Source organism: Diabrotica virgifera, chromosome 10, assembly GCF_917563875.1.
Source record: "Diabrotica virgifera virgifera chromosome 10, PGI_DIABVI_V3a".
NCBI classification, from domain to species: domain Eukaryota; kingdom Metazoa; phylum Arthropoda; class Insecta; order Coleoptera; family Chrysomelidae; genus Diabrotica; species Diabrotica virgifera.
In genome coordinates, this window is record NC_065452.1 from 147,980,896 (window position 1) to 148,007,968 (window position 27,073).

The 27,073-nt window shown below is 33.3% G+C and overlaps 1 protein-coding gene across 1 annotated transcript in view; it reads left to right on the forward strand.

The window, feature by feature from the left end:
• Window positions 1-22,004, forward strand: part of LOC126878687 (ubiquitin carboxyl-terminal hydrolase 8-like) — a 109,399-nt gene extending 87,395 nt beyond the window's left edge. The window contains exon 9 of the mRNA XM_050641548.1: window positions 21,106-22,004. Within this exon, the coding sequence (XP_050497505.1) occupies window positions 21,106-21,397 (292 nt within the window). The 3' untranslated portion in view covers window positions 21,398-22,004. The remainder of the gene's footprint in view (window positions 1-21,105) is intronic.
• Window positions 22,005-27,073: the final 5,069 nt, after the last annotated feature.

Genomic DNA, 27,073 nt, shown 5'->3' on the forward strand with positions numbered 1-27,073 from the left:
AATCTAAATATTAATGTCCAATTTGCATAGCCATTCAATTGCTTCCGGGGAGCATTCCACAAAGTCCTGGAGGTTTCCACGGTAGGCACGATTTAGGCAATCTGAAACACAATGACTTATGATCTGTCTAGGCGATCCACAGTCGCATTGTGGACTTTCAGCACGACCCCATTTGAACAGAGAATCAGCACATTTACCATGTCCGGTACGTATGCGATTAAGCCTCGCCCAGGTGGACCGGGGCAGACCCGATCCGATGAAACCCTGGGTTGGGGTGGATATCTGAATATAGTCTGCTCCTATTGTTGGCATCCATCTTGTGGACCATTGCCTTTGTATATCATAGGAATCCCCAATTGTTCGGGCAGATCTGATTGGAGAATTTCTAGACCTCAGTCGCTGGTGCTCTTTTGAGATGTCTGGTATGTCTTGATGGATTGGCAATTGTATGTTGGCTACAATTTTCTGATACTCTCTCACTAATGCTGCTGTGCGGCGTAGATCTGGTGGAGCAATATTGCTCAAAGTAGGCAGCCATCTCACTGGGGTTGATTTTATTGTTCCAGTGATTATTCTCATGGTTTGATTAAGTTGGACATCGATTTTGTTTGTATGTGCACTATTTAACCATACTGGTGCACAATATTCTGCCACTGAAAAAACCAAAGCTAGAGCAGAGGTCCGAAGAGTATCTGCAGAAGCACCCCAAGTTGTTCCAGCAAGTTTTGTTATTATATTGTTTCTTGTTCTCAGTTTACCGGCTGCGTTTGTAAGATGGCTTTTGAAGGTGAGTGTTCTATCAAGTTACTGGTTATCTGGCAACATGTAGAAGTTTGGATCAAGGAAAAGTACTAGTAGTCTAGGATTTTTTCCTGGCTATCCAATGGCGAACTTTACTTTGACCTTGACCTTCAACGGACGTCATCTTCTAGAATTTCGAGGGTTTTCGGCATTAAATTGATATAAACAGATTACTCATGGGTTTTTGGGATCGCTAAACACGAATATGCCATCAGAATTGACCTCCGGAGGAGGTGGTGGCCAGGGCCACTGCAAGCAGTGCCGGATTAACCATTAGGCAAAGTAGGCAGTTGCCAAGGGGCCTTGACCCCAAAGGGGGCCTCGCAGGGCCCAAGGCGAAAAAACAATAATTAGAATTTGTTGAGATGTATCAAAAATGTAAACATATTGTATTGTATTGTAAGTTGCCTATGTGACGTATTGAAATAAATTAGTCGTTGATATTGAACAGAACATGGCTTGTCTCATTTCTAAGTACCCCAGATAATCCTTCCTTCCACATTAATTTCAAGAGGTTTTGGGCCCAATTAACGAGTTTTAAGGAAGTTTTAACCTGAAGTAATACGTTGAAGGTTTTTCTGGTAACGTTGTCACGTAGGGTCAAGTGAAAAGTGAGTTAGCAGTTTGTTCGTAGACAGAAAATGGCGACGGCTAATTATTTAGCAAGTGTTCCAAAATTAATGGGTCGTGAGAATTACGATGACTGGTCGTTTGCAATCGAAAACGTGTTTGTGCTCGATGGACTATGTGATTGCCTGGTACAGGGCGGGGAAAAAGATGAAGACAAGCAAAAGAAAGCGAGAGCAAAACTTTGTTTGTGTATCGATCCCTCCATTTACGTACATATTCGCGAAGAAAAAACAGCGTTTGACGTGTGGATAGCACTAAAAAAACTGTATGGTGAGAAAACTTTTACGCGAAAGATTGATTTACTTAGAACTCTCATAAATATACGACTAGATAATTGTGATAGTATGGAACAGTATATAGGGCAGATGATTGAAACAGCCCAGAAATTAACTCGGAGTGGATTCGAAATTACTAGTGAATGGGTCGGTTCGTTGTTACTAGCGGGGTTGCCGAATAGATTCGCTCCAATGCAAATGGCTTTGGAACATTCGGGCATTAAAGTAACAGCAGATTCAATAAAATCCAAGTTAATCGATATGCAGAAAGATTGTAACAGTGAAAAATCTACCGGTAGTGCTTTTGTAAGCCAAAGTCAAGGCAAGTTCCGAAAACATCCCAAAGAGGGCGGTGGTAGTTCCAAAAATAATGACAGAAATGACAGTCATAACAAAAACAAAGAACATGTGGTTTGTTATGGATGTAAAGAGGTCGGCCATTATAAAAACAAGTGCCCAATTTTGAAACGGGAGTTTGAGCATTTTCGAAAACAGCAGAGAAAACCGGAAGATAAAAGTGCCTTTAGTGCGGTCTTTTTAAATGGTGGATTTAATAACAGTGATTGGTACATTGACTCTGGAGCTAGTGTGCATCTAACGTCAAGAAATGACTGGATAAAGAATGCATCCCAGGATATGGAGCTCAAAGAAATTTTAGTAGCCAACAATGAAAAGATGTCTGTGTTGTGTACCGGAGAAGTAGAGTTAACTACAGTAAGTAGCAACAAAAACTTTGACATTGTAGTTAAAAACGTTCATTATGTACCAAATATTACAACCAATTTACTGTCAGTTAGCCAGTTGATTTTAAATGGCAACAAGGTTGTTTTTAACCAGAAAGGTTGTGAGATTTTTAATAGTAAAGGTACAAGTGTGGCTACAGCTGATTTAATAAATCAAGTTTATAGACTTAATTTTGTCAAGTCTCAGCCAGTGGCGTTCTCTACGTATTCTCAAGATGGTTGTGATTTATGGCATAGACGTTTCGGTCATATCAACTTTAGAGACTTGGGTATAATGAGGGACGGGGCAGTTGCAGGCTTGGACTATAAAGTGCGGACAAGTTTGCATAATCTGTGTCAGGTGTGCTGTGAGGGAAAGCAGACTCGGTTACCGTTCAAGAGTAGTAGTAATAGTGCTGCAGAACTACTTGAGGTTGTGCATGGTGATTTGTGTGGTCCCATGGAGGTGATGTCCATCGGAGGATCCAGATATTTTTTGGTTCTTGAAGATGACCTGAGTAAGATGGTTTTTGTTTATTTTTTAAAACACAAAAGTGAAGCTCTAGATAGGTTTAAGGAATTTAAATTGCTAGTTGAGAACCAAAAAGGGCACAAAATCAAATGTTTTAGGTCTGACAACGGAGGAGAATTTTGTAGTGCTGACTTTGAATCTTTTTTAAGTAAGAATGGTATAACACATCAAAAAACAAATCCTTACACCCCAGAGCAGAATGGTACTTCGGAGAGAATGAACCGTACGCTGGTGGAGAAGGCGAGGTGCTTGTTGTTTGATGCAGATTTTCCTAAACAGTTTTGGGCTGAAGCCATTAATACGGCTGCTTACTTAAGAAATAGGTCTGTGGTCAGAGGTCTTAAAGGTAGAACACCATATGAACTATTCTATAATAAAAAGCCAGATGTGAGTCATGTTCGAATTTTTGGTAGTGAGACAATGGTGCACATACCCAAAGAAAAAAGACAGAAGTTTGACAAAAAGGCAGAGAAGATGTTCTTAGTTGGTTATGGTCAAAATGTGAAGGGCTATAGGCTCTATGATCCCATTAAGAAGAGTGTAATTACCAGTAGAGATGTGGTCATTAATGAAAAACCAAAGCTGCTTAAAAACTTTGATTTTTTAGAATCACCAAGCAATGAGATTGCGTTGACAGAGGTATTACCTCAAGTGGGGGATCCAGACCAAGATAGACTCTCAGATGAGGAAGATAACCATAATATTCTGGATGATGACCTCAGAGATGACTCAAATGACCCAGAGTATGTTCCAGATAAAGTGATCACACCAGAAATACCAAGTATCTCAAGACGATCCGATAGAACGAAGAAGCCCAAGGTCTTCAAGGACTATGTGACATTTCAATGTCATAAACAGCAGGAAGTAGATCTAGAAGATATTCCATCCAGTGTGTCAGAAGCTCTATCCAGACCAGATTCAGACAGATGGAAGAGGGCCATGGATGAAGAGATGCAGTCTTTTGCAGAAAGTGATGCATGGGAGTTGGTCGATACTCCAAAAAGTGGAACTTTAGTTTAGTGTAAGTGGGTTTTTAAAAATAAAGTTGATTGTGATGATCGGGTGTGTTATCGGGCTCGCTTAGTGGCTAAGGGATACACTCAACGTGAAGGTGTGGATTATGAGGAGACGTTCTCTCCTGTAATAAGGTATTCAAGTTTACGATTGTTATTAGCCTTATCTGTAAAGTTAGATTTAGATGTTATTCACTTGGACGTGAAGACAGCTTTTTTAAATGGTGACTTGCAAGAAACAGTATTCATGCGTCAACCAGAAGGTTATATTTTTAAAGGCAATGAAAATAAAGTTTGTCATTTAAAAAAGGCCATTTATGGATTAAAGCAGTCTTCTCGAGCCTGGTATCAAAAAGTGAATGAAATTTTGATTGGCCTAGCATTTAATAAATCAGATTATGAATCATGTGTCTATATTAAGAAAATTGATAAGAGCTTAGTTGTAGTGGCTCTATATGTGGATGATTTTATTATTTTTAGTAATGATAAAGCCCAAACTGATTTATTAAAGGCAGAATTATGTTCAAAATTTAAAATTAAAGACTTAGGTCAGTTAAAATTGTGTCTTGGTATGAAAATTCATAGGGATAAAGATACTATTAGATTAGACCAGAGTGCTTATATTGCAAACTTATTAAGAAAGTTTAATATGGACCAGTGCAATGCTGTGAGCTCACCGATAGATAGTTTTGATTTTGGAGAAAGTAGTTGCAAAGAAAAAATTGAAAATCCTTTATATCAAAAGTTAATTGGTAGTTTAATGTTTTTAGCAGTTTTGACAAGGCCAGACATTGCATATAGTGTAAGTTTTCTAAGTCAATTTAATAAAAGTCATAATGAGTATCATTGGAAATGTGCTAAAAAGATATTGAGGTACTTAAAGGGGACTAAAGATATTTGTTTGACATATAAAAGGGATGATTTAGATTTAACAGGGTTTGTTGATGCTGATTGGGCCTCAAATAAGTTAGATAGAATATCTTACACAGGTTTTGCTTTTAAACTTTCGGGTGGTGCAATTTCTTGGAAGAGTGTTAAACAGAAATCAGTGGCTCTTTATAGCACTGAAGCAGAGTATGTAGCTTTAGGGGAGGCTACTAAGGAAGCCATTTATTTGAGAAATTTGTTGTCGGAAATTCAAGGAACACTGGAATCAGTTGTTTTGTATAATGACAATCAAGGGGCTCAGAAGTTATGTATGAATCCAGTATGCCATGAAAAAACAAAACATATTGATATCCGTCACCATTTTATCAGAGAGACTGTTCAAAATAATGTTGTTGAATTGAAGTATTTATGTACTGATGAAATGTTGGCTGACATCCTTACTAAAGGGTTGAAGAATGTTAAAAATTCTAAATTTAGGCTAGGTTTAGGTTTGAAGGTTTAGATTTTTTGATAAGTGGGGGTGTTGAGATGTATCAAAAAATAAGTATTTTAATACATGTAGCGCCATCGGTTGATAACCAATGTAAACATATTGTATTGTATTGTAAGTTGCCTATGTGACGTATTGAAATAAATTAGTCGTTGATATTGAACAGAACATGGCTTGTCTCATTTCTAAGTACCCCAGATAATCCTTCCTTCCACATTAATTTCAAGAGAATTAAATAAGAACTATAAATCATACATATGTTGAAAAATTCAAATATCACGCAACACCATAAAAGTGATGGTAGACGTATAAAACTACATTACAATGCCTACTTTTATTCACATAGAAAGTCTATGCTGTGAGAATAAATCACTAATAAATGCCCTTTGGTAGAAGCAACAGTATTACAGATGGAAATAAGAAAAAAATTCGAGAGTGGAGCAGAAAACGCAAGAAAAAGCAGGAGAAAGAAAAGATCCTTAAGCAAGATCTAAAACAGAACCAAAACTTATTTAAACTCAGTTTCACACAGAAATCCATAGCTAGTGAAGCTGCAGCCAATGAAAATACACGTGATGAGTGATGAAATAGAAATTACTGAGGGAAGCATAACCTCCGTAACTAAAGAAGATGAAAAAGCATGTAACGACAGTTCTATTCCAGTTCAAGAAGTTAAAGAACCCGAAACCAAAACTAAGATAGAAATTGAAGTTAAAGATAAATTGGGTTCTAAATTCGGAAAACGACATAGGATTACGAAATACAATAAATGAAGAAGTACGGAAATTTTGGATTGGAAAAGGTCCTCATAATGTAAAAACTTCGAAGGAAGTTTTTCAGCATAAAAAAGAAATAGGCATTACCATTTTTACACAATCTACCGTTTTTCGAAAACATATCAGTGGAACAAAAATTAAAAGAGATTGGCTAACGTATTCTCCCTCAAGTGGAATATCATATTTTGGGTTTGTTCAGTCCGTGTACAACTTTTTGTCAGCCTCTACCCACCATTGGGAAGTTACGATCAAATGCTTAAATGAAACTCCACTAAGCGATCACATTCGCCACGATCTAGTCCTTAAAAAATCAAGCAGCACAGATGGACTACAAGGACACATGCAACAAGACATTTGTCTAAAGGTTATAACGCTTTCAAATCTGCTCTTCATACTCTTACTGAATACACTAATAGGCCAGGGTAATAAGACAAAAATATACCCTGTTCGTGACACTTCAGCAGCCAGGGTACTGAAGCGTTTTTTCGACAAGTAATACCTATAGGAACAAATTGTAACTATTTCGTGCGTAGGATCTGGCCGCCATTTTTATTTATAAACAATAAACTGTCAAAAAATGGCAGTTTTCCCTTTTTTTTCAAATCAATGGAAAACGGTGAAACTTATGATTTTTTTAGTACAAATATCTTTGAGATTATGGAAAAAGCTTTAAAATGACATATTACAAAGTTTTATATAGTCATTTATTGTTAACATAATTGCGAAAAAAGGTCGGAATTGCAAAAAAAATTATTTTCGCAATAACTGTTGTAAAAATTAGTGTACAGATTTGAAATTTTTGTCAAATGAGGGTTCTTTGGTGCTTAATATGTGATAAAAATTTCAAAGCGATTCATTTAATTGTTTAAATTTTATTCGAATTGTTTATCTCAGAGAGCATTTTTTTTGCAATAACACAAGTTAGAAAAAAATGACGTTAGAACCATTCCACAGGTGTCAAATGTAAGGGCATGAGCTATATTTTCAACTTGGTTTAAAGAAAGCGAATAAAAAATGCATTTATTAGTAATAAATAATTATGCAAAAGTATCGTAAATCTTTCCTTATAAACTTTTTAAATAACTTTTTCCAAAAAAATTAACTTTTTTACCCTGTTTTAAGTGCACAACTACCAAGTAATGTTATTTATATCATAATTGATAAAAAATTGTAATAAATATATATAACTTCTTATATAACAAAATAAAAAGTTTATAAGGAAAGATTTACGATACTTTTGCATAATTATTTATTACTAATAAAAATGCATTTTTTATTCGCTTTTTTTAAACCAAGTTGAAAATATAGCTCATGCTCTTTCATTTGACACCTGTGGAATGGTTCTAACGTCATTTTTTTCTGACTTATGTTATTGCAAAAAAAAAATGCTCCCTGGGATAAACAATTTGAATAAAATTTAAACAATTGAATGAATCGCTTTGAAATTTTTATCACATATTAAAAACCAAAGATCCCTCATTTGACAAAAATTTCAAAGCTGTACACTAATTTTTACAAGAGATATTGCAAAATTAATTTTTTTTGCAATTCCGACATTTTTTCGCAATTATACAGGGTGTAACAAAAATACAGGTCAGAAATTTAATCACATATTCTGGGACCAAAAATAGTTCGATTGAACCTAACTTACCTTAGTACAAATGTGCAAATAAAAAAAGTTACAGCCCTTTGAAGTTACAAAATGAAAATCGATTTTTTCCAATATATCGAAAACTATTAGAGATTTTTTATTGAAAATAGACATGTGTCATTCCTATGGTAGTAGTATCTTAAGAAAAAATTATAGTGAAATTTGGACATCCCATAAAAATTTTATGGGGGTTTTGTTCCTTTAAACCCCCCCAAACTTTTGTGTACGTTCCAATTTAATTATTATTGTACTTCCATTAGTTAAACACAATATTTTAAAAACTTTTTTGCCTCTTAGTACTTTTTCGAAAAGTCAGTTTTTATCGAGATATTTTGAATATTTTTCAAATCCACCACATATTTGTATATGGCTAAGTACGATTCTGGAGACTTGGTAATAATATGAAAATTTATTTAAGATTTACATTTTTAGGTATATTTTGAACCATATTAAAAAAGAAGTAATATCTCGATAAAAAGTGCCTTCTCGAAAACATACAAAGAGGCAAAAAAGTTTTAAAAACACTGTGTTTAAAGAATGGTACCGCAGTAAAAGTTTAATTGTAACATACACAAACATTTGGGGGGTTTAAAGAAACAAAACCCCCATAAAATTGTTATGTAAACATATTAAAAAAGAAGCCACAACTCGATAAAAACTGCCTTATCGAAAAAATACTAAGAGGCATAAAAGTTTTAGAAATATTGAATTTAACTAATGGTACCACAATAATAATTTAATTGGAACGTACACACAAGTTTGGGGGGGTTTAAGGGAACAAAACCCCCATAAAATTTTTATGGGGTACACAAATTTCATATTAATTATTTTTTAAGATGTTCCTGCCATAAGAATGCCACATGTCTATTTTAAATAAAAAATCTCTAAGAGTTTTCGATATATTCGAAAAAATCGATTTTCATTTTGTAAGTTCAAAGGGCTGTAACTTTTTTTATGTGCATATTTGTACTAAGGTAAATTAGGTTCATTCGAATTATTTTTGGTCTCAGAATATGTGATTTAATTTATGACCTGTATTTTCGTTACACCCTGTATTAACAATAAATGAGTTAATCAAACTTTGTAATACGTCATTTTAAAGCTTTTTCCATAATCTCAAAGATATTTGTACTAAAAAAACCATAAGTTTCACTGTTTTCCATTGATTTGAAAAAAAAAGGGAAAAATGCCATTTTTTGACACTTAATGGTTTATAAATAAAAATGACCGCCAGATCCTACGCAGGGAATAGTTACAATTTGTTCTTATAGGTATTACCTGTCGATAAAACCCTTCAGTACCCTGGCTGCTCGAGTGTCATGGAGAAAACCTTATTACCCTGGACTATAATCAGAAAGCTGAGACAGTTCATGAGGCTGTGTTTGTTGAAAGAAATGTCAAAAAAGAAACATTCATAATGAATTAGTTTTGGTCAACAATTTTAGAACGCTGTCAGTAAATCATTACAAAGAGTGAACGTCAAACTGCAGTTCAGCTTCTAAATTCACTTTTGGATCTCTTAAAATACCAAAGAGATATTTACTTAATTTTTCTTACTGCGAGCAGAAAGCCTGAATATTTCGACTCGAGTAAACAAAAAGCGAGTAAGAAAACTACATTTTGATGATGCTAATTACAATAAAATTTTTCTACAGGATGGACAAAAGTTGTTGAAACGTATCTACCAATGTTCGATAAGATAATAACTGAGCTGAGTCGTTTGACAGTGTACGGGTCAGTGAACTTAGTATTCGGTCTTTTATGCTTTTCCAAAATTGAGTGAATAAAGAAGTGTGCTTCAAAACTACAGGCAAACTATCCTGATGACATTAAATCTGAATTTGAAGATGAACTAGAGCAGTTTAAATATATTATAGCCCAGCTGCAAGACTTATAGATAATAGTATATTATGCAACGAGCATTTAATGATGGTCATTATGAAGCGAGTATGGGGGATACGAAACGAGCCGTAGGCGGCGAGTTTCGTATAGAGTACGAGCTTCATAATGATAATTAAATGCAAGTTGTATACACTATTTTTTCTATGATCATTCACAACAAAAAATATATTCAAATTTATTAATTTTGTAACACAAACAAATTAAGTAGTTTGTCAGTTTGTTTACATATTGAGAACTGTCAAAGCGTATGTATTTGACTCGGCATTCTGCAATTTATTCCTGCTTCACAGTAATTTTGGGTTATATCGCAACAGGCGAACAGACATTTTCAAAATTGAAAATTATTAAAAATGGAGAAAGCCTGGGGCCTCATAGCTTGGATTACCTAAGGGCCTGAAGATTCTTAATCCGGGTCTGACTGCAAGGGACGTCACCTTCTAGAGTTTCGATGGTTTTCGGCATTTAATTGATGCAAATGAATTACTGGAGGGTTTTTTGAGGTCGCTAAACACGAATATGCCACCAGAACCAACTCCCGGAGCACCTGGTTTCCAAGGTCAATGAAAGGCGCTCCTGGAGTTTCGAGGGTCTTTTTTTACTACATGAATGCAAACAGATTAGTTATAGGTTTTTGGGGTTGCTGAACACGAATACGTGATCAGCACAGACGACACAGGCACCGAGCACCTGGTTTCTAATACAGGTTATCTTCTGGAGTTTCGGAGGAATCAAATGAATTACTCTTAGGTTTTTAACTCCAGAAGATGACCTGTCTTAGGCACCATGTGCTCCTGTGTCTGTGCTGATCACGTATTCGTGTTCAGCAACTCCAAAAACCTATAACTAATCCGTTTGCATTAATGTAGTACCAAAGACCCTCGAAACTCCAGGAGCGCCTTTCATTGACCTTGGAAACCAGGTGCTCCGGGAGTTGGTTCTGGTGGCTCATTCGTGTCTAGCGACCTCAAAAAACCCTCCAGTAATTCATTTGCATCAATTAAATGCCAAAAATCATCGAAACTCTAGAAGATGGCATCCGTTGCAGTGGCCCTGGCCACCACGTCTTCCGGAGGTCAATTCTGATGGCATATTCGTGTTTAGCGATCCCAAAAACCCATGAGTAATCTGTTTATATCAATTTAATGCCGAAAACCCTCGAAACTATAGAAGATGACGTCCGTTGAAGGACAAGGTCAAAGTAAAGGTCGCTACTGGATAGCCAGGAAAAAATCCTAAACTACTAGTACTTTTCCTTGATCCAAACTTCTACATGTTGCCAGATAAACAGTAACTCAAGGAATTGGAATACCCAGTAAATATTATAATTTTCCGAGTTTGTGCCTCTATACAGGGTGAGTAATGAGGAACTGTACATACTCCTACCTCGTATAGAGGCCCCTATGGGGAATAACAAATGACCATTAAAAAGTGTCTGCTCCCATTGTTTAATAATATACAGGGCGAGTTTCGCATTTTGACAGAAATTTTTATTCGTCATAATTTTTGAACGGTCAGATCGATGTGTCTCTTATTTTGGTCAATCGTTACACTATTGCCACCTAATCAACTGATTTATTCAAACTAGAAAAAAATCAGGTCCGGCTTTAAAAAAATTAGTTCGTTTGGGTCTTAGAAAAAATTTCACCCTGTATAAGCTTTTTGAAAACTATAATATGAATTTTACAAATTAGACAAATAGGCAATTAAAATAGCATATTTATTTTTTTCCGCACACGATTGCTTAATTTTTTATAAAAAAATCAAATTTGATTATGAATTAAAAGTTTGATAAAGTGAACCATAGATTTAACAAAATTAACTTTTATTACCAAAATTAATTTTTTTTGAACAAATATTTAATTTATGTTACCACCAATCAACTGATTTATTCAAACAAGAAAAAAATCAGGCCCGGATTTAAAAAATAAGTTCGTTTTGGTCTTAGAAAAAATTTCACCCTGTATACGCTTTTTGAAAACTCTAATATGATTTTTACAAATTAGACAAATAGGCAATTAAAATGGCATATTTATTTTTTTCCCCACGCGATTACTTAATTTTTTATAAAAAAAAATCAAATTTGACTATGAATAATCTAAAGTTTGGTAAAGTGACACATAGATATAAAAAAATAACTTTTATTACAAAAATGAATTTTTTTTGAACAAATATTTAATTTATGTTATCACCCAATCAACTGATTTATTCAAACTAGAAAAAAATCAGGCCCGGATTTAAAAAATTAGTTTGTTTGGGTCTTGAGTCAAAATGAGTCAAAATTTCACCTTGTATACGTTTTTTGAAAACTCTAATATGAATTTTACAAATAAGACAAATAGGCAATTAAAATTGCATATTTATTTTTTCCCCACACGATTACTTATTTTTTTATTAAAAAATCAAATTTGACTATGCATAAAAAGTTTGGCAAAGTTTTTGCATAGATTTAAAAAAAAATAACTTAAAAAAAAATTAAACAACGTTTTTCTTAAAATTAAAAGTTTTACCATTTTTTTTTTCTCAAACACGTCTAGATCTAAAATTTCCCATAACACTTCTTTTGGACTCTATAGTTTAACACAGACGTGATCAAATTGATAAATTTTAAATTTTTCCACCTAAATTTTGCGATTTACAAGTTTGCAACTTTTACAAGAAGAAGACTGAAAGTCTACAACAATTTTCATAGTCTTCACAGTGATAAGAGGTATGTGCTGTAAAAATTTCAGAAAAAAATATTAAAATGGAACAGAGTTGTAGCGAGTTAAACCGTGAGTTCATTTTTTTTTTCATTTTTAGGTTAAAATTCCGATTTTGACAAATTTGATTTTTTAATAAAAAATTAAGTAATCGTGTGGGGAAAAAAATAAATATGTCATTTTAATTGCCTATTTGTCTTATTTGTAAAATTCATATTAGAGTTTTCAAAAAGCGTATACAGGGTGAAATTTTTTCTAAGACCAAAACGAACTAATTTTTTAAATGCGGACCTGATTTTTCTCTAGTTTGAATAAATCAGTTGATTGGATGGTAACATAAATTACTTATTTGTGCAAAAAAAATTAATTTTTGTAATAAAACTTATTTTTTTTTAAATCTATGGTTCACTTTACCAAACTTTTAATTCATAGTGAAATTTGATTTTTTTATAAAAAATTAAGTAATCGTGTGCGGAAAAAAATAAATATGCCATTTTAATTGCCTATTTGTCTAATTTGTAAAATTCATATTAGAGTTTTCAAAAAGCGTATACAGGGTGAAATTTTTTCTAAGACCCAAGCGGACTATTTTTTTAAAGCCGGACCTGATTTTTTTCTAGTTTGAATAAATTAGTTGATTAGGTGGTAATAGTGTAACGATTGGCCAAAATAAGAGATACATCGATCTGACCGTTCAAAAATTATGACGAATACAAATTTCTGTCAAAATGCGAAACTCGCCCTGTATATTATTAAACAATGGGAGCAGACACTTTTTAATGATCATTTGTTATTCCCCATAGGAGCCTCTATACGAGGTAGGAGTATGTACAGTTCCTCATGACTCACCCTGTATCTTGAAAATACTTCATGCTATTGAGAACTTGACCCATGAGAACTTTTTATCAGGATGCTTCAAAGAGTATTTTCTAAAAGTATGAACTAAATCCACTGGGATCTAATTTCCATAAGGTTTGTGCGGATTACTTTGTATCTCTCACCATACGAGAAATATCGCAGGATAAAATTGTTGTTGAGCGTATAAAGGGAACTAGTCCAGGACTGGCTATCTTTATACAATAATTCTTGTGGTGCCACCATCGTTTCTGTTGTTTTGTTTACAGATTTGTGTATTTTATTACTTCGGTTAACTGTAACATGTGATTGCATTAGTAGTTTTGCTAGTAAATATTAATATTTTTTTATTTTAAACAATATTCATTACCATCATGTCTGATATCTATGATGCAAGTAGTAAAAGTATTAAATTGACAAGAGAAAGGAAACGGAAAAGGAGCGAGCAAAACCCTGAAGAATATAAGAATAATGTACGAATTAAAGCTAGATTACTTGGAAAAAGTGATGTTAGTCAAAAAGGAATTACAAAAAATGATCACAAACAAAATAGGACTGCAGGTGTGTACTTGTACAAGGTTTACGACTATGTACAGGGTGGCGTCTTTTCGAAATATAGATGAAGGTTATATTGGGAGGAAATCTACTTATGTACCTTAATATATACCTATGTAAGTCTTGACTTACATTTCCAAAGAAGATAAAAAGAATTTTTTGAGCAATTTAAGGACTGGCCGAGACCAATGAAGAATATGATGGTAGTGTTAAGTTTTTTTAAGTAATAAGCTTTAAGGTTTACTTTATGTCTTGTTTGTAAAAATAAACGTATTTTTATACATAAATTAATAATTGAGGGGGTTAGAAGTAAAAGGGTTTAAGTGCACTTTTTTAAAATTTTACTCTAAGTACAGATGCGCATACTTAAATGGTATTAGAACTTGGTGGTAAAACAATTTAAGCATATTTCGCCCTACAGTCGCCATCTATCGCCATTACATTTAGTTCACTGAAAACAATTGCAGTTTGCTTTGGTAGTAAACAGGTTTAACTGTGCGCTTGAACCGTTTTACCATAAAACTATTTTTAGTATTCTGTAAAAACAAATAGTAATAAATGGGTTTAAGTGCGTTTGAACCATTTTACCACAAAACTATTTTTAGTATTCTGTAATGTGTAAACATATGTTAATACGGGATTAACTTCAAGTAAATATTATTTACTTATTTTTTCAAATATGTGTAGTGTTGTAGTTAATTATGCTTCTGAAAACCTGTCCACCATAACAGAGCATCACCCAGCATATGAGTTTATCATCCCTCTTAAAAGTGATTTAGATTTAAAATATGACGTTTTTTACTACGATTTTAAGAACTGTGATTTTAATGCTATTAACAACTATTTAGCTAGCATATCCTGGGATCATGCACTTGATCATGGTGACATTAACAAATGTGTGGAATATTTTTATAATGTTTTGTACTCTGCTATTGATTATTTTGTCCCGATTAAACATTTTAAGTCATCTAACTTTCCATCTTGGTTTAGCAGGGAATTACAGAGGCTAATCATTGATAAGAAAAAAGCACATTGTAAATTTAAGCAGACTGGGAATTATGAGGACTATCAATTATTTTCACAAAGTAGAGATAGATGTAAAATTTTACGCAATGAATGTCACAACAACTACATAATGAGAATAAATACAGAATTGTCCGTTAACCCTAGTCTGTTCTATAAACATGTGAATAATTTACGGAGATCAAGTGCATATCCTAATAGTATGTTTCTTGATAATGAGACTGCCGACAGTGGTCAAGAAATTGTAAATTTATTCTCAAAACATTTTGCTTTATCATATAAAAACAATGATGGGGAGATTCCTGACTATAACTTTAATTATAGTTTGGATCTTAATACAGTGCAATTTTCTTTAACAGAGGTCTTTAATGGTATAAATAGTTTGCAGAGTAGGTATTCACATGGCCCAGATGGTATTCCCTCTGTGCTGCTGAAGAAATGTGTTTGTACGTTGAGCCAACCCTTGCTGCATGTGTTTAACTTGTCCATTTCCACTGGTATTTTTCCCGACTTTTGGAAAGTCAGCTTTCTTACACCTATCCATAAAAGTGGCAATAAGAGTGACGTTCGTAACTATCGAGGGATTAGCATACTATCAGCTATTCCTAAGCTTTTTGATAAATTATTTTCCACCCATCTATCCTGGCACTGTCGCAAAATATTAAATGACGAGCAGCATGGATTTTCTCAAGGTAGATCCACCGTGACCAACCTTTTAACGTATCAGTTTGACCTGTTGAATGCCTTTGAGAGCTCCAAACAGGTAGACAGTGTTTACACGGACTTCTCAAGGGCATTCGATAGAGTTAGTCATAAACATATTGTTGCCAAACTAAGTGCAATGGGTTTGGGTGAGAGCCTTGTAAGATTTTCTTATAGTTTGTTAACTGGGCGTACTCAGTTCGTTCGGATTAACAATTACTTATCTAGTGAGATTCAGGTGCTTTCAGGTGTTCCACAGGGGTCTCACTCAGGTCCTGTCTTGTTTAACTTGTTTATTAGAGACCTGAGTACTATAATATTACATTCTGCACTTCTGGCCTTTGCGGACGATTTCAAATTTTATAAGGTTATTGAGTCCGAACTAGACACTGTACTGCTACAAAAGGATCTAAATAACTTATGTGTATGGTGTACTGATAATGGTCTAGAATTAAATGTTAAAAAATGCTTTAGTATTACCTTCAGTCGCTCTAACAATACCATTGTAAAAACGTATATATTGAACAATACTGTTATTGAATCTGTGGACTGTATTAAAGACTTAGGTGTTTTGTTTGACAAAAAATTAACTTTTACACCACATATTACAGACATGATTAATAGGAGTATGCGAAATCTTGGATTTATAACACGTAATAGTTCTCAACTGTCACCGAATTGTTTTTTAAGGTTATATGTTTCTTTTGTGCGCTCATTGCTGGAATATGCCTCAATTATATGGTCACCTTACTATGATTGTCACATTAGAAATATTGAGTCCGTCCAGAAAACATTTCTTCGTTCTTTGGCATTTCGAGCTCATATCAATATTTGTCAGGGTTTTAACATTAATTATGATCTGGTTAATCAAACATTTAAATTGGATAGCTTGGAAGTAAGAAGGGCTAAATCAGATTTAACAATCATTTATAAAATATTAAATGGTCTTTATCATTGCCCAACTATCTTACAAGCTATAAGCCTCAATACTGTCCAAAGACGGGTTTCCCCAATTTTTCGCATACCTTATCATAATACGAACTATTGCTTTTACTCCCCATTGTCACGCACCTTGTGTCTAATTAATCATAATCAAAACAGTCTTGATCCATTTGTGGACAGTCTTCGTGTATTTAAAAGAAACATACATAATTCAGTAACTGAAGTAAAGTACTAAGTTCCTATAATTTATTAATTATTTATTATTGTTACTAATTTAATTTTGTTGGTTTTTATTGTTGTCATTGTTGTCATTTTTATTATCTTTTGTTATTTGTTATTTTAGGTTAAAATTGGTTATCTTTACTGTTTACCATATTATTTCATTTTTTTTATACATTTTTTGTAAATTGGCTCTGCCGTTTATTGAATAAATAAATAAATAAATAAATATTAGATTTGTGACCAATTTTGAAGACTAATTAAGTACATAGTATGCAACGTGCCAATTGTAGTTACATTGTGGATACCAGCTGGGACAAAAATGATTAGTAATATGTAGTTAACATCTGCACTTGAACCGTTTTACCAGTAACATTTATCAACACCATGTACCGATTCAAGTACATTTTTTTAATAATTGAAAAAAACTAAGGATATAGGAAGAGTAATAATATACCCTTATATTTTTATCATTTTATAGTACATTGTACACTAGACATATTTTAGTTTAATGACTCCTAGAATTTATAAAATTCAAACAACTTTGAAGCTGATTATCTCAGAACTATCAAAACTGCACTTAAACCCTTTTACGTCTGGCCCCCTCAATTATCACCTATAGAGCAGCAGCAATATTTCGTCTTTTATTAATTTATTTTATAAAGGAAACAAGTTTCACCTTAGATCCCTAAGCTTAAAATAGGTCGATTTAAGCTAACTACCTTAGTACGAAAGTTAATAATAACCGAAATACAGGGTGTCAAAGTTAAACTTTTCTTTTATTTATTCTTGAATATTTCCTGACAGGCATGGGATAACAACACAAAATTTTATAAGCGGGGGTTTTTTGGGATGAGAAATCTAAATTCACCACCAAAAATTATGTATTGCCCAGAGGGCGCCACATACGTCTTTCAGCGCTCATTTAATACGTTCAATTTTTTTATCCCTCACTCTATATACTTTTTGAATCAAAACGTTTAATCTCTTAATATTTTTACTCAAAAAAGGTATACTACAGTCATCTCGCTAAACTCAACTGTTTTCTAGATAAACGCATTTTAAATCTGCGATACAACATAATTTTTTGCATAATATCATTGTAGTTACACCCGAAAAATAAACTTGAAACCATAATAATTGTGCCAGTTCTCATATTTGTCATTGCATCGCAAATCCCATTTAAAGAAATTTGCGATACATTATTGTAAATTTTTATGGTTTTAAGTTATTTTTCGGGTGTAACTACAATGATATTATGCCCAAAATTATGTTGCCTCGCAGATTTAAAATGCGTTTATCTCGGAAATGGTTGTGTTCAGCGAGATGAATGTAGTATACCTTTTTTAAGTAAAAATATTAAGAGAATAAAAGTTTTGGTTCAAAAAGTATATAGAGTGGGTAATAAAAAAAATTGAACCTATTAAATTAGCGCTGAAAGGCGTATTGGCGCCCTCTGGGTAATACATCATTTTTGGTGGCGAATTTAGATTTCTTCTCCCAAAAAACCCCCGCTTACCAAATTTTGTGTTATTATTCCATGCCTGTTAGGAAATATTCAAGAATAAATAAAATAAAAGTTTAACTTTGACACCCTGTATTTCGGTTATTATTAACTTTCGAACTAAGGTAAGTTAGCTTAAATAGACCTAATTTAATTTAACCTCAGGAATCTAAGGTTAAGTTATGGCCCATTCTTTACCAAACAACCTGTATAGTCGTCGCTTGAGTAGTTATACCAGGTGTTTGCAATTATCATATCGTTTTCTTTACAAAATTCATACAATCTCTGTCCTCGATTGTTAGCTTGTCCAAGACCATAATGACTTACAGTCTGACCTCGTCCACCTACACCAATTTTTGTATTGAAGTGACCTATAATACATAAAATTTCGTGCTTATTAAGTTTGTGTAAGATGTCTGGGATTTGGTCATACAACTTTTTGTAACCCATCAGACGAAAAACGTATACGATTCCACAGAGAGAGAGCCGCAGCCAGACGAACACTTAGGCAAAAAAAAGAGACAATATCTACAACAAATTGAAAAGGTAGAAGGAGAACACAGACGCAATCGAAGTAAAAATTTTTAGAGAGGTCAGACAACATAAGAGAGGCTCGTATATAAGGACATCCAACTTTGAGAAACATATTGAGAAATGCTGGCCGCCGAAAACAAAATAATAGAAAGATGGGCTGAATATTTTGAAGAGCTTCTGAATATCCAAAATTTCACTGAATAATTCGATGAAAACAATGAAAATGGTGGAAGCAACGGAGAACATGAGTATCAAACGGTCGAATTAGAAATACCAAATATGGAAGAAATTAGGCATGCCATAAAAACGATAAATCTTCTGGTCTGGATAATATTGATGCCGAGCTAATTAAAAAATGCGGTCATGAACTCATAAGTAAAATCCATCAATTCATAGAAAAGGCCTGGCAACAAGAAATAATGCCCAAAGAATGGCCAATACACAAGAAAGGAAAAAAAGGAATCATGCATGAACTACAGAGGAATTTCATTAATCAATACTACGTATAAAATATTGACTTCGGTATTATTAAAAAGATTACTACCATACGCCGAAGAAATAGTTGGTGACTACCAGTGTTGTTTCAGTCCTGGAAGATCGACTATTGATCAAATATTTACTAAAGACAGATGCTTGAAAAGCATTGGGAGTTTAATCAAGACATGTATCAGATTTTTATATATCGTGCAAGATAATTAATCGTGCAACAGTATGGAAGGCAATGATCAAGCTAGGCGTACCCAAGAAACAAACTGCTGTAACACAAATGTGTGTAAGTAAATCCTTTCCATAAGTTAGAACGGGGGGGGGGGGGCGGAATATCAAATGATTTCCGCGTAAATTCCGGACTGAGACAGGGAGATCCGTTGTCCCCATTGTTGTTTAACCTGCCCTTAGAATATGTCATGCGAAAAATTTCTCGAGCTTTGAAGAAGCTGCATTAAACAACGGCCTAAAAATAAATGAAGGCAAAACAAAATACGTGGTCGTCTCAAAACAAGAACGACGTCGAATAAGGCAAAACATTACTATAAACCATCATAGCTTCGAAGGGGTTAAATAATTTAAATATCTAGGAGCAACAATCACAAATAACAACAAAATAGATCGAAAAGTTGAAACGCTACTTGCAATGCAACATCTAATGAAGTCAAAACTTTTTTCACGAGGTGCAAAAATACAGATATATAAGACCATAATGCGACCAGCAGTCGCGTATGGAAGCGAAACATGGACGCTAACAAAAAGAGAAGTAAATAAATGCTGGTTTTGGGAACGTAAAATCCTTCGAATGGTATATGGCCTTTGCAGAGACAGCGTGACCAACAAATGGAGGCGCAAATACAATAACGAGTTACGAGTCTCTATTCGGTAAAGAAAATGTAGTTAGATATATAAGGCCAATAGACTCAGATGGGCAGGGCATGTGATACGCAATAACGACAATCACCTTATAAACAATGTGTTCTGGGAAAGGCCAGACGGAAGAAAGTTACTTAGGACGGCCTAGAAAAGATGGAAAGATGCAGTGAGAGAAGATCTGGAGAAAACGTGAGTAGGACAATGGGAATTAGTGGCACAGGACCGACAAACATGGTGTGCGATTAAGGAGCTCGCCGTAGCGAACTCGGCTGGTTCTATGGTCGATTCTTGCACACAGATTTTGGGAACTTCTTCTTTTTATTTGTCGAAGGACCAGCTGGAAATCCAGCACCTGCAAGGAATAATCTTTGCTAGGGATAAGGAGAGGATGATAGGTACATTGAAGAGTTGAATTAATCGAAGAATAAATGAGAGATAGCAGATTGATATTATAAGTTTAAATTACAAGTAAATGAGACAGTTTATCACGCATAGAGTTTTTGATAGAACAGCGAACCGTTTCCACGTAATGGCAACACCGCGAACTTGACAAGAGGTAAATGAATAAGATGTACATAGGATTATCTTTGTACTTACAGTTGATACAGCTGATATTGTTTTACTATTTGGCACTATCACTTAGTGCCTAGTTGATAAGGCCACAGACATTAACTATATTGTTATACTTTAGGTGAAAATAGACAAAAACTACATTATTTGGAGCTTCTTCAATGCGGTGTGCATTCGACGATGGTTGAAAACAGACTCATAGTGTAGTTGGTAGTTGGGCAACTTTTAATTTCGTTGTTTGGCGGGTATATGGGTAAAAAACTAGTTTTGAAGGGACAGGTACAAGGTTCTAATATGTTGAAATATTGAAAATATTTGTTCACTGTAGAAATTTATGGAAAATTTATACACATGGAAGGCAACAGTAAACGCGGCAAAGACTCACGAAGAGTTATAACGCCATTGATGATGATGATGTTATGTTCTTATGTTAATTAATTAATAATGTTTTTGTTTTTAGGTACATGCCTAGTAGTGATAACTTAACTTTTGTAAAGAACATGGCAGAAATCGACTTTCCCTTGCGAGATTTGAGATTTGGTACTTCAAGCTACAATTTGTGTAGTATTGTAGAGCACTCAGGAAATTTGTCGGGAGGACATTACTTTGCTACGGTTAAGTTAGATTATAAAAGTGATGATTGGTATTTGTTCAACGATACAGTGATTAGTAAGTATTCCAAGCCAGTTAATGGTGATGCTCGGATAAAGACATCAGCTGCAGGATTCTTTTATGTGCGCAACTCGATGTAAATTCATACAATGTGATAATAGACCAGGGCGCATCTGTAAAAATATTAGTACATTTGGACGTTGAGAGGTGAGTCATATTTTTTTGCAGAAATTGCTTGAAAATACCTCATACAATAATATTTGAGTTCTTCCCACTCAAAAAGGTCCGGAACATTGTTTAAATAATCAAAATGTGAAAAAATTTAGTAAAAATTCGATTTTTTTCTTCGTTTTTGATTATAACTTTAAAAGTGTTCATTTCCGAGAAAAGTTGCACTGACATAAAAGTTGCGTAATTCGTAATTGCGTAAGTAGGATTGGTTAAAAATTTTAAAATTGTTACCCTTTTTGCAAAATAGCAATAATTGCGAAAAAAATTATGCTAACACTTAGGACCTTCATATTTCACCCAGAAAAACTTTATTATATAATAAAACAACACTGTAAATTTCATTAAGATCGGTTAAACAGATTTTGCAAAATAAATTTTGCAATCCAGCTTTCGCAAAAAAATGCATTTTTTTTTAAATTTTGCAGGACTGAAAATAAAGCAGACAGCACGTTGAGTTTTTTTTTACATATAGAAGAATAATGTACCGGGTGTCCCAATAAGAATGGCTCTCGGCCATATCTCAGGAACCGTTTATAGTAGAGCTTTGAAATAAAAAATTTTATAACAAAAGTTGCCTCAGGAAAAGCCTGGAAATTATTTTCATAATTGTGGGTCCACCGCTAGAGGGCGTAATTGAATATCAAAAATAAAAAAATCTAATTTTTACAAAATTTTCCTAATGAAGGGGCACTGGAAATCCGATTATTGTATTCTTCATCAAATTCTGCACATATTTGATTTAACAAGTTTAACTCTATCTTTGCAAATAAGAGGTGGGGGTGAGTGGGAACCTTGTTATGAAAAAATGGCTGTAAGTCCGGTTCTGCTAAATCAAATTTTGAAAACTGGGTCTTGTTGAAGACAGATCTTTTTCTTCAATGTAAGCGTGATAATTTTGAACCATCCCAATAAGTAATAAGCCAGCTGGGAGGCGTTATTTAATTTTTTTCAGAAATCTAGTTTTCTTTGGAAAATATTAAATACAAGTATGCATTTTTAATCATACTTTATAAAATTAGATTAAATTAGCAATAGAATAGCGAAAACCGCATGTCGATACCTTTTTTATATCTCAAGATATCTCGAGAAACGTGTAAATTTTATACATAACTGTTACTATCACCGGTAAACTAAGTTAATGAAAAGTAGTGTGCTGTGGAAAAAAACAAAATAACATTTTCCAGATGTCAACGTATAAAAATATAATTAATTAAAACAACAATATAAAGAGAAACAATACTATTAAAATTAAATATAACACAGAACAAAAAGAACTACTTAGTGACGACCTAAAAATTCAAATTGTTGCCCATCATACACTACTCTAGAATACATTATCCAGAGAATACTAAACGCCATTCAAAGCATATCGAGAGCAGAAATTGAGACTGCTGTTCAATCTACACTTGAAAGAGTAAATGTTTGCAACGAAAATGATGGGCAAACATTTGAACGTTTATGTCATCACTAAATAGTTGTTTTTATTTCTTTGTAATAGGGCTTTTCAACGCTTCTCATTTGTTTCGAGCCTCTGTCATATGCCGTATAATCCGTGTATAATATTAATATACGAGATATGAACGAGGCTCGAAACAAATGAGAAGCGTTGAAAAGACCTAATATACGTTGACAGCTGGAAAATGTTTCTTTGTTGTTTCCATAGCACACTACTTTTAATGAATTTCGTTTACCGGTGACAGTAACAGTTATGTTTTTAAGTTTACACGTTTTGTAAGATATCTCGAGATAGAAAAAAGGTATTAACATGCGGTTTTCGCTATTCTGTTGCTAATTTTGTCTAATTTTGTAATATGGTATTAAAAATGCATGTTTGTATTTAATATTTTCCAAGGAACACTAAATTTCTGAAAAAAAATAAATAACGCCTTCTAGCTGGCATATTACTCAGTAAGTTGGTTCGAAATCATAACTTTTACATTGACGAAAAAGATCTGTCTTCAACAAGAACAAGTTTGCAAAATTTGATTAAGCAAAACCGGACTAACAGCCAGTTTTTCATAACAAGGTTCCCACTCACCCCCACCTCTAATTTCCAAAGGTAGACCTAAACTTGTCAAATCAAATATGCGTAGAATTTTATGAACAATACGACGATCGGATTTCCAGTGCCCCTTCATTAGGAAAATTTTGTAAAATTTAGATTTTTTAATTTTTGATATTCAATTACGCCCTCTAGCGGTGGTCCCACAATTATGAAAATAATTTCCAGGCTTTTCCTGAGGCAACTTTTGTTATAAAATTTTTTATTTCAAAGCTCTACTATAAACGGTTCCTGAGATATGGCCGAGAGCCATTCTTATTGGGACACCCGGTACATTTCATTTGCAATTCACAAAATTAAAATCGGTTAACTACTACGGCGTCAGGAATTTTTTAATACGGCGTAAGGAAATAAACATTAATTTTTGGTGCTACGCGCAGGACAGCGGATACGTTTGCTCTGATTGGGCATTCCAATGACCTTTGATAATGATTGATAAATTTTAATTTTTACTACATATCGATTTAAATAAATTTGTTTATTGCAAAATAAAAACACATACTCTGAATACACATACCCTTTGAAATAATACTTTTTTTAGCAAAAACTCTTTGTTCATATATTTTAACTTAGAGAATAACAGTTTATTATTTTTAAACATATGCAATTGTTTTTAACAATATTTCACAAACAATAATCAAATTAGTTAGATTTTTGTGGAATTAAAATATTAAAATACAACAAAATATAGAGTAAGAAAATAATATATTAGATAAAGATTGGTAGACATTTTGGTGGAAATCAGCTTGTATGAATCGAGCATTTTACATTTTCCAAATAGAATATATAATTTTTCATTACAATGCTAAAATATTTATACTTAAGTACTTGTTGCTTTTAATAATTATTTAAAAAGTCACTACAAGTATCAACTTACTTTTGTCTCTGTTCTCAAAACAATAAAAACTAAAACACCAACTTAACAATTATTAACAATAACACATTTGTTTGTCCACCGCCGCAATATTCGATAATTTTTGACAGGTCATTGGAATGCCCAATCAGAGCAAACGTATCCGCTGTCCTGCGCGTAGCACCAAAAATTAATGTTTATTTAAAAAAATTCCTGACGGAGTTATAGTTAACCGATTTTAATTTTGCAAATTGCAAATGAAAAGTACAGTATCCTTCTATATGTAAAAAAAATTAAACTTGCTATCTGCTCTTTTTTTCAGTCGTGCAATATTTTGAAAAAATGCATTTTTTGCCAATGCTGGATTGCAAAATCTATTGAACCGATCTTAATAAATTTACAGTGTTGTTTTATTGATACATAAAGTTTTTCTGGGTGAAATATGAAGGTCCTAAGTGTAGCATAAATTGTTGAAAAACGTAAAATGCGAATACTTGTTTTTTATGGTTTTTTCGCAATTATTGCTATTTTGCACCAAGGGTGATAATTTTTAAAATTAACCAATCCTGTATTGTAGGAAATTTAATTACGCAACTTTTATGTCAGTGCAGCTTTTCTCGAAAATGAACACTTACAAACTTATAACAAAGTTATAATCAAAAACAAAGAAAAAAATCGAATCTTCCTTCATTTTTTGATTATTTAAACAATGTTCCGGACTTTTTTGAGTGGGAAGATAACTCAATTAATATTATATGAGTTAATTCCAAGCAATTTCTGCAAAAAAATATGAGTCACCACTCAACGTCCATCTCGAAACAGATGCGCCTTGGTCTATAATTAGTATCAAATTTCATTTTGGTAAAGTATTTTTGATACAGTCTTATAATGTAATAAGTTGCATTATTATTAGAGTTCGGATTTAAAAGCATAAAAAATGCGTAAAAAGCATAATGATTTTATAAAAAAAACATTTTTTTATACAAAAGAAGCATGAAAGCAAATAAAAGGTACCCCCGTTATGATAGGCAAAATGCCTTCACTGCCAGAATTAGTCTCTTTTTATTTTTTTTACGTTCTATGTGATTAAAAAATAGTACTTTTCGTTTTTATTTTTTTTTTTAGTGGGATGCTATCCATTTAAAGGTTTCAACAAATTCACACACATAGTTGAAATTTTTACAAAACATGTCTATTTTTTATAGATCCATATGTTGAGTGTAAATAACCTCAAAATGCATTTTTACTTATTTATTTATTTTTGGATAAAAGCGTAAACTTTTTTTGAGATGGCTGCAGGTCTAATTTTTATGTATTTTAAAAAAGTATATTTCTAATTTTTTTTCAAATTTTTCCGTAAGGTGCGCATTCTTCAAAAATCCGAAAAATTGGTTTTTAGGGGGTTTTGGGGATTTTTCCCATTTTATAGACTTCAAGATAGATCTAATCAATATTTTTTATAAATTATATATAATTTGAAGTACTTAACCGAGTCCTTTAAGAAATTCAAAAATGGGAGAAATACGTTCAAACCTCCCCAAAAAAACCCACTTTTTTTGGGAGTTCGAACGTGTTTCTTCCATTTTTGAATGTTCTAAAGGACTCAGTTACTTCAAGTTGTATATAACCTATAAAAAACCTTGCGACCCTCACAAAACCCTCATAAAAGAGTGAAATTGGAAACTATTCCTGAGCCCAGGATTGAGGATTTCGATTAGTACGAAAAATATCAAATTTTGGGAGACAAACATAAAAATCTTTTTGCTAAAAAAATAAAAACAAAAATGACGTTTTTGGTGGTGGGGGGAGTGGGAAAGAAGTAGAGGATTAAAATTGAGCTGAGATATGGAACGTAAAAAAATGAAAAAAAATAATTCTGGGAATGAATAATTCTGCATATCTTAACGAGGGGTACCCATTTGACAAACCATTTTTTTAACGGAAATTAACATAAAACATATTATACAATAAGTTCTAATCTTAGCTTAAAAACTAGTAAATACCTATTTTACATTTAAATATAAAATAGAATAAACAAAAAAATAGATAACTGAAACAAAAATGTTTTCACTTAATTTTTATTTACCCAACTTATAACTCGAAAAGCTTCTTTCAACGGCCACACTCGTTATCGGTGCATGCTTATACTTTGCCACTACTCACTATCATCATGGCATCTACACTCCTAGAGGAGTGATTACCGCCCTTTTGGGCTCTTCAGATTCATTTGTCGCAGGGAATCAGTCCGCATTAACATTTTGGTTTTACAATTGGTTGTGTGACTTGGCATCTTCTACAATTTTTCTCCATCCGTTCCTGTTTTTGCTTACGGTTACCTATTCTCTAACTCCATTCTTCTTAAGGTCCTCGACTATCTGGTTCTTCCATCTAGTTTTGGGTCTTCCTCGTGGTCTGCCTGATACAGGTCTCCATTTGGAAATTTTCTTGATTACGGCTTCTGAATTTCTCCTTTCTATATGCCCCATCCATCCGAGTCTCTGTACCTTGATAATTCTGACAATGTCCTCTCCTTTCAAAAGTTCTCTTACTTCGTGGTTCATCAATTTTCTAAATTCATTATTCCCTAAAGTGGCCTGCTATCCGAATTATTTTTCTCTCTAGGCTTTTCAATCTTTACTCATCTTTCTGTGTCATACACATTACTTCAGC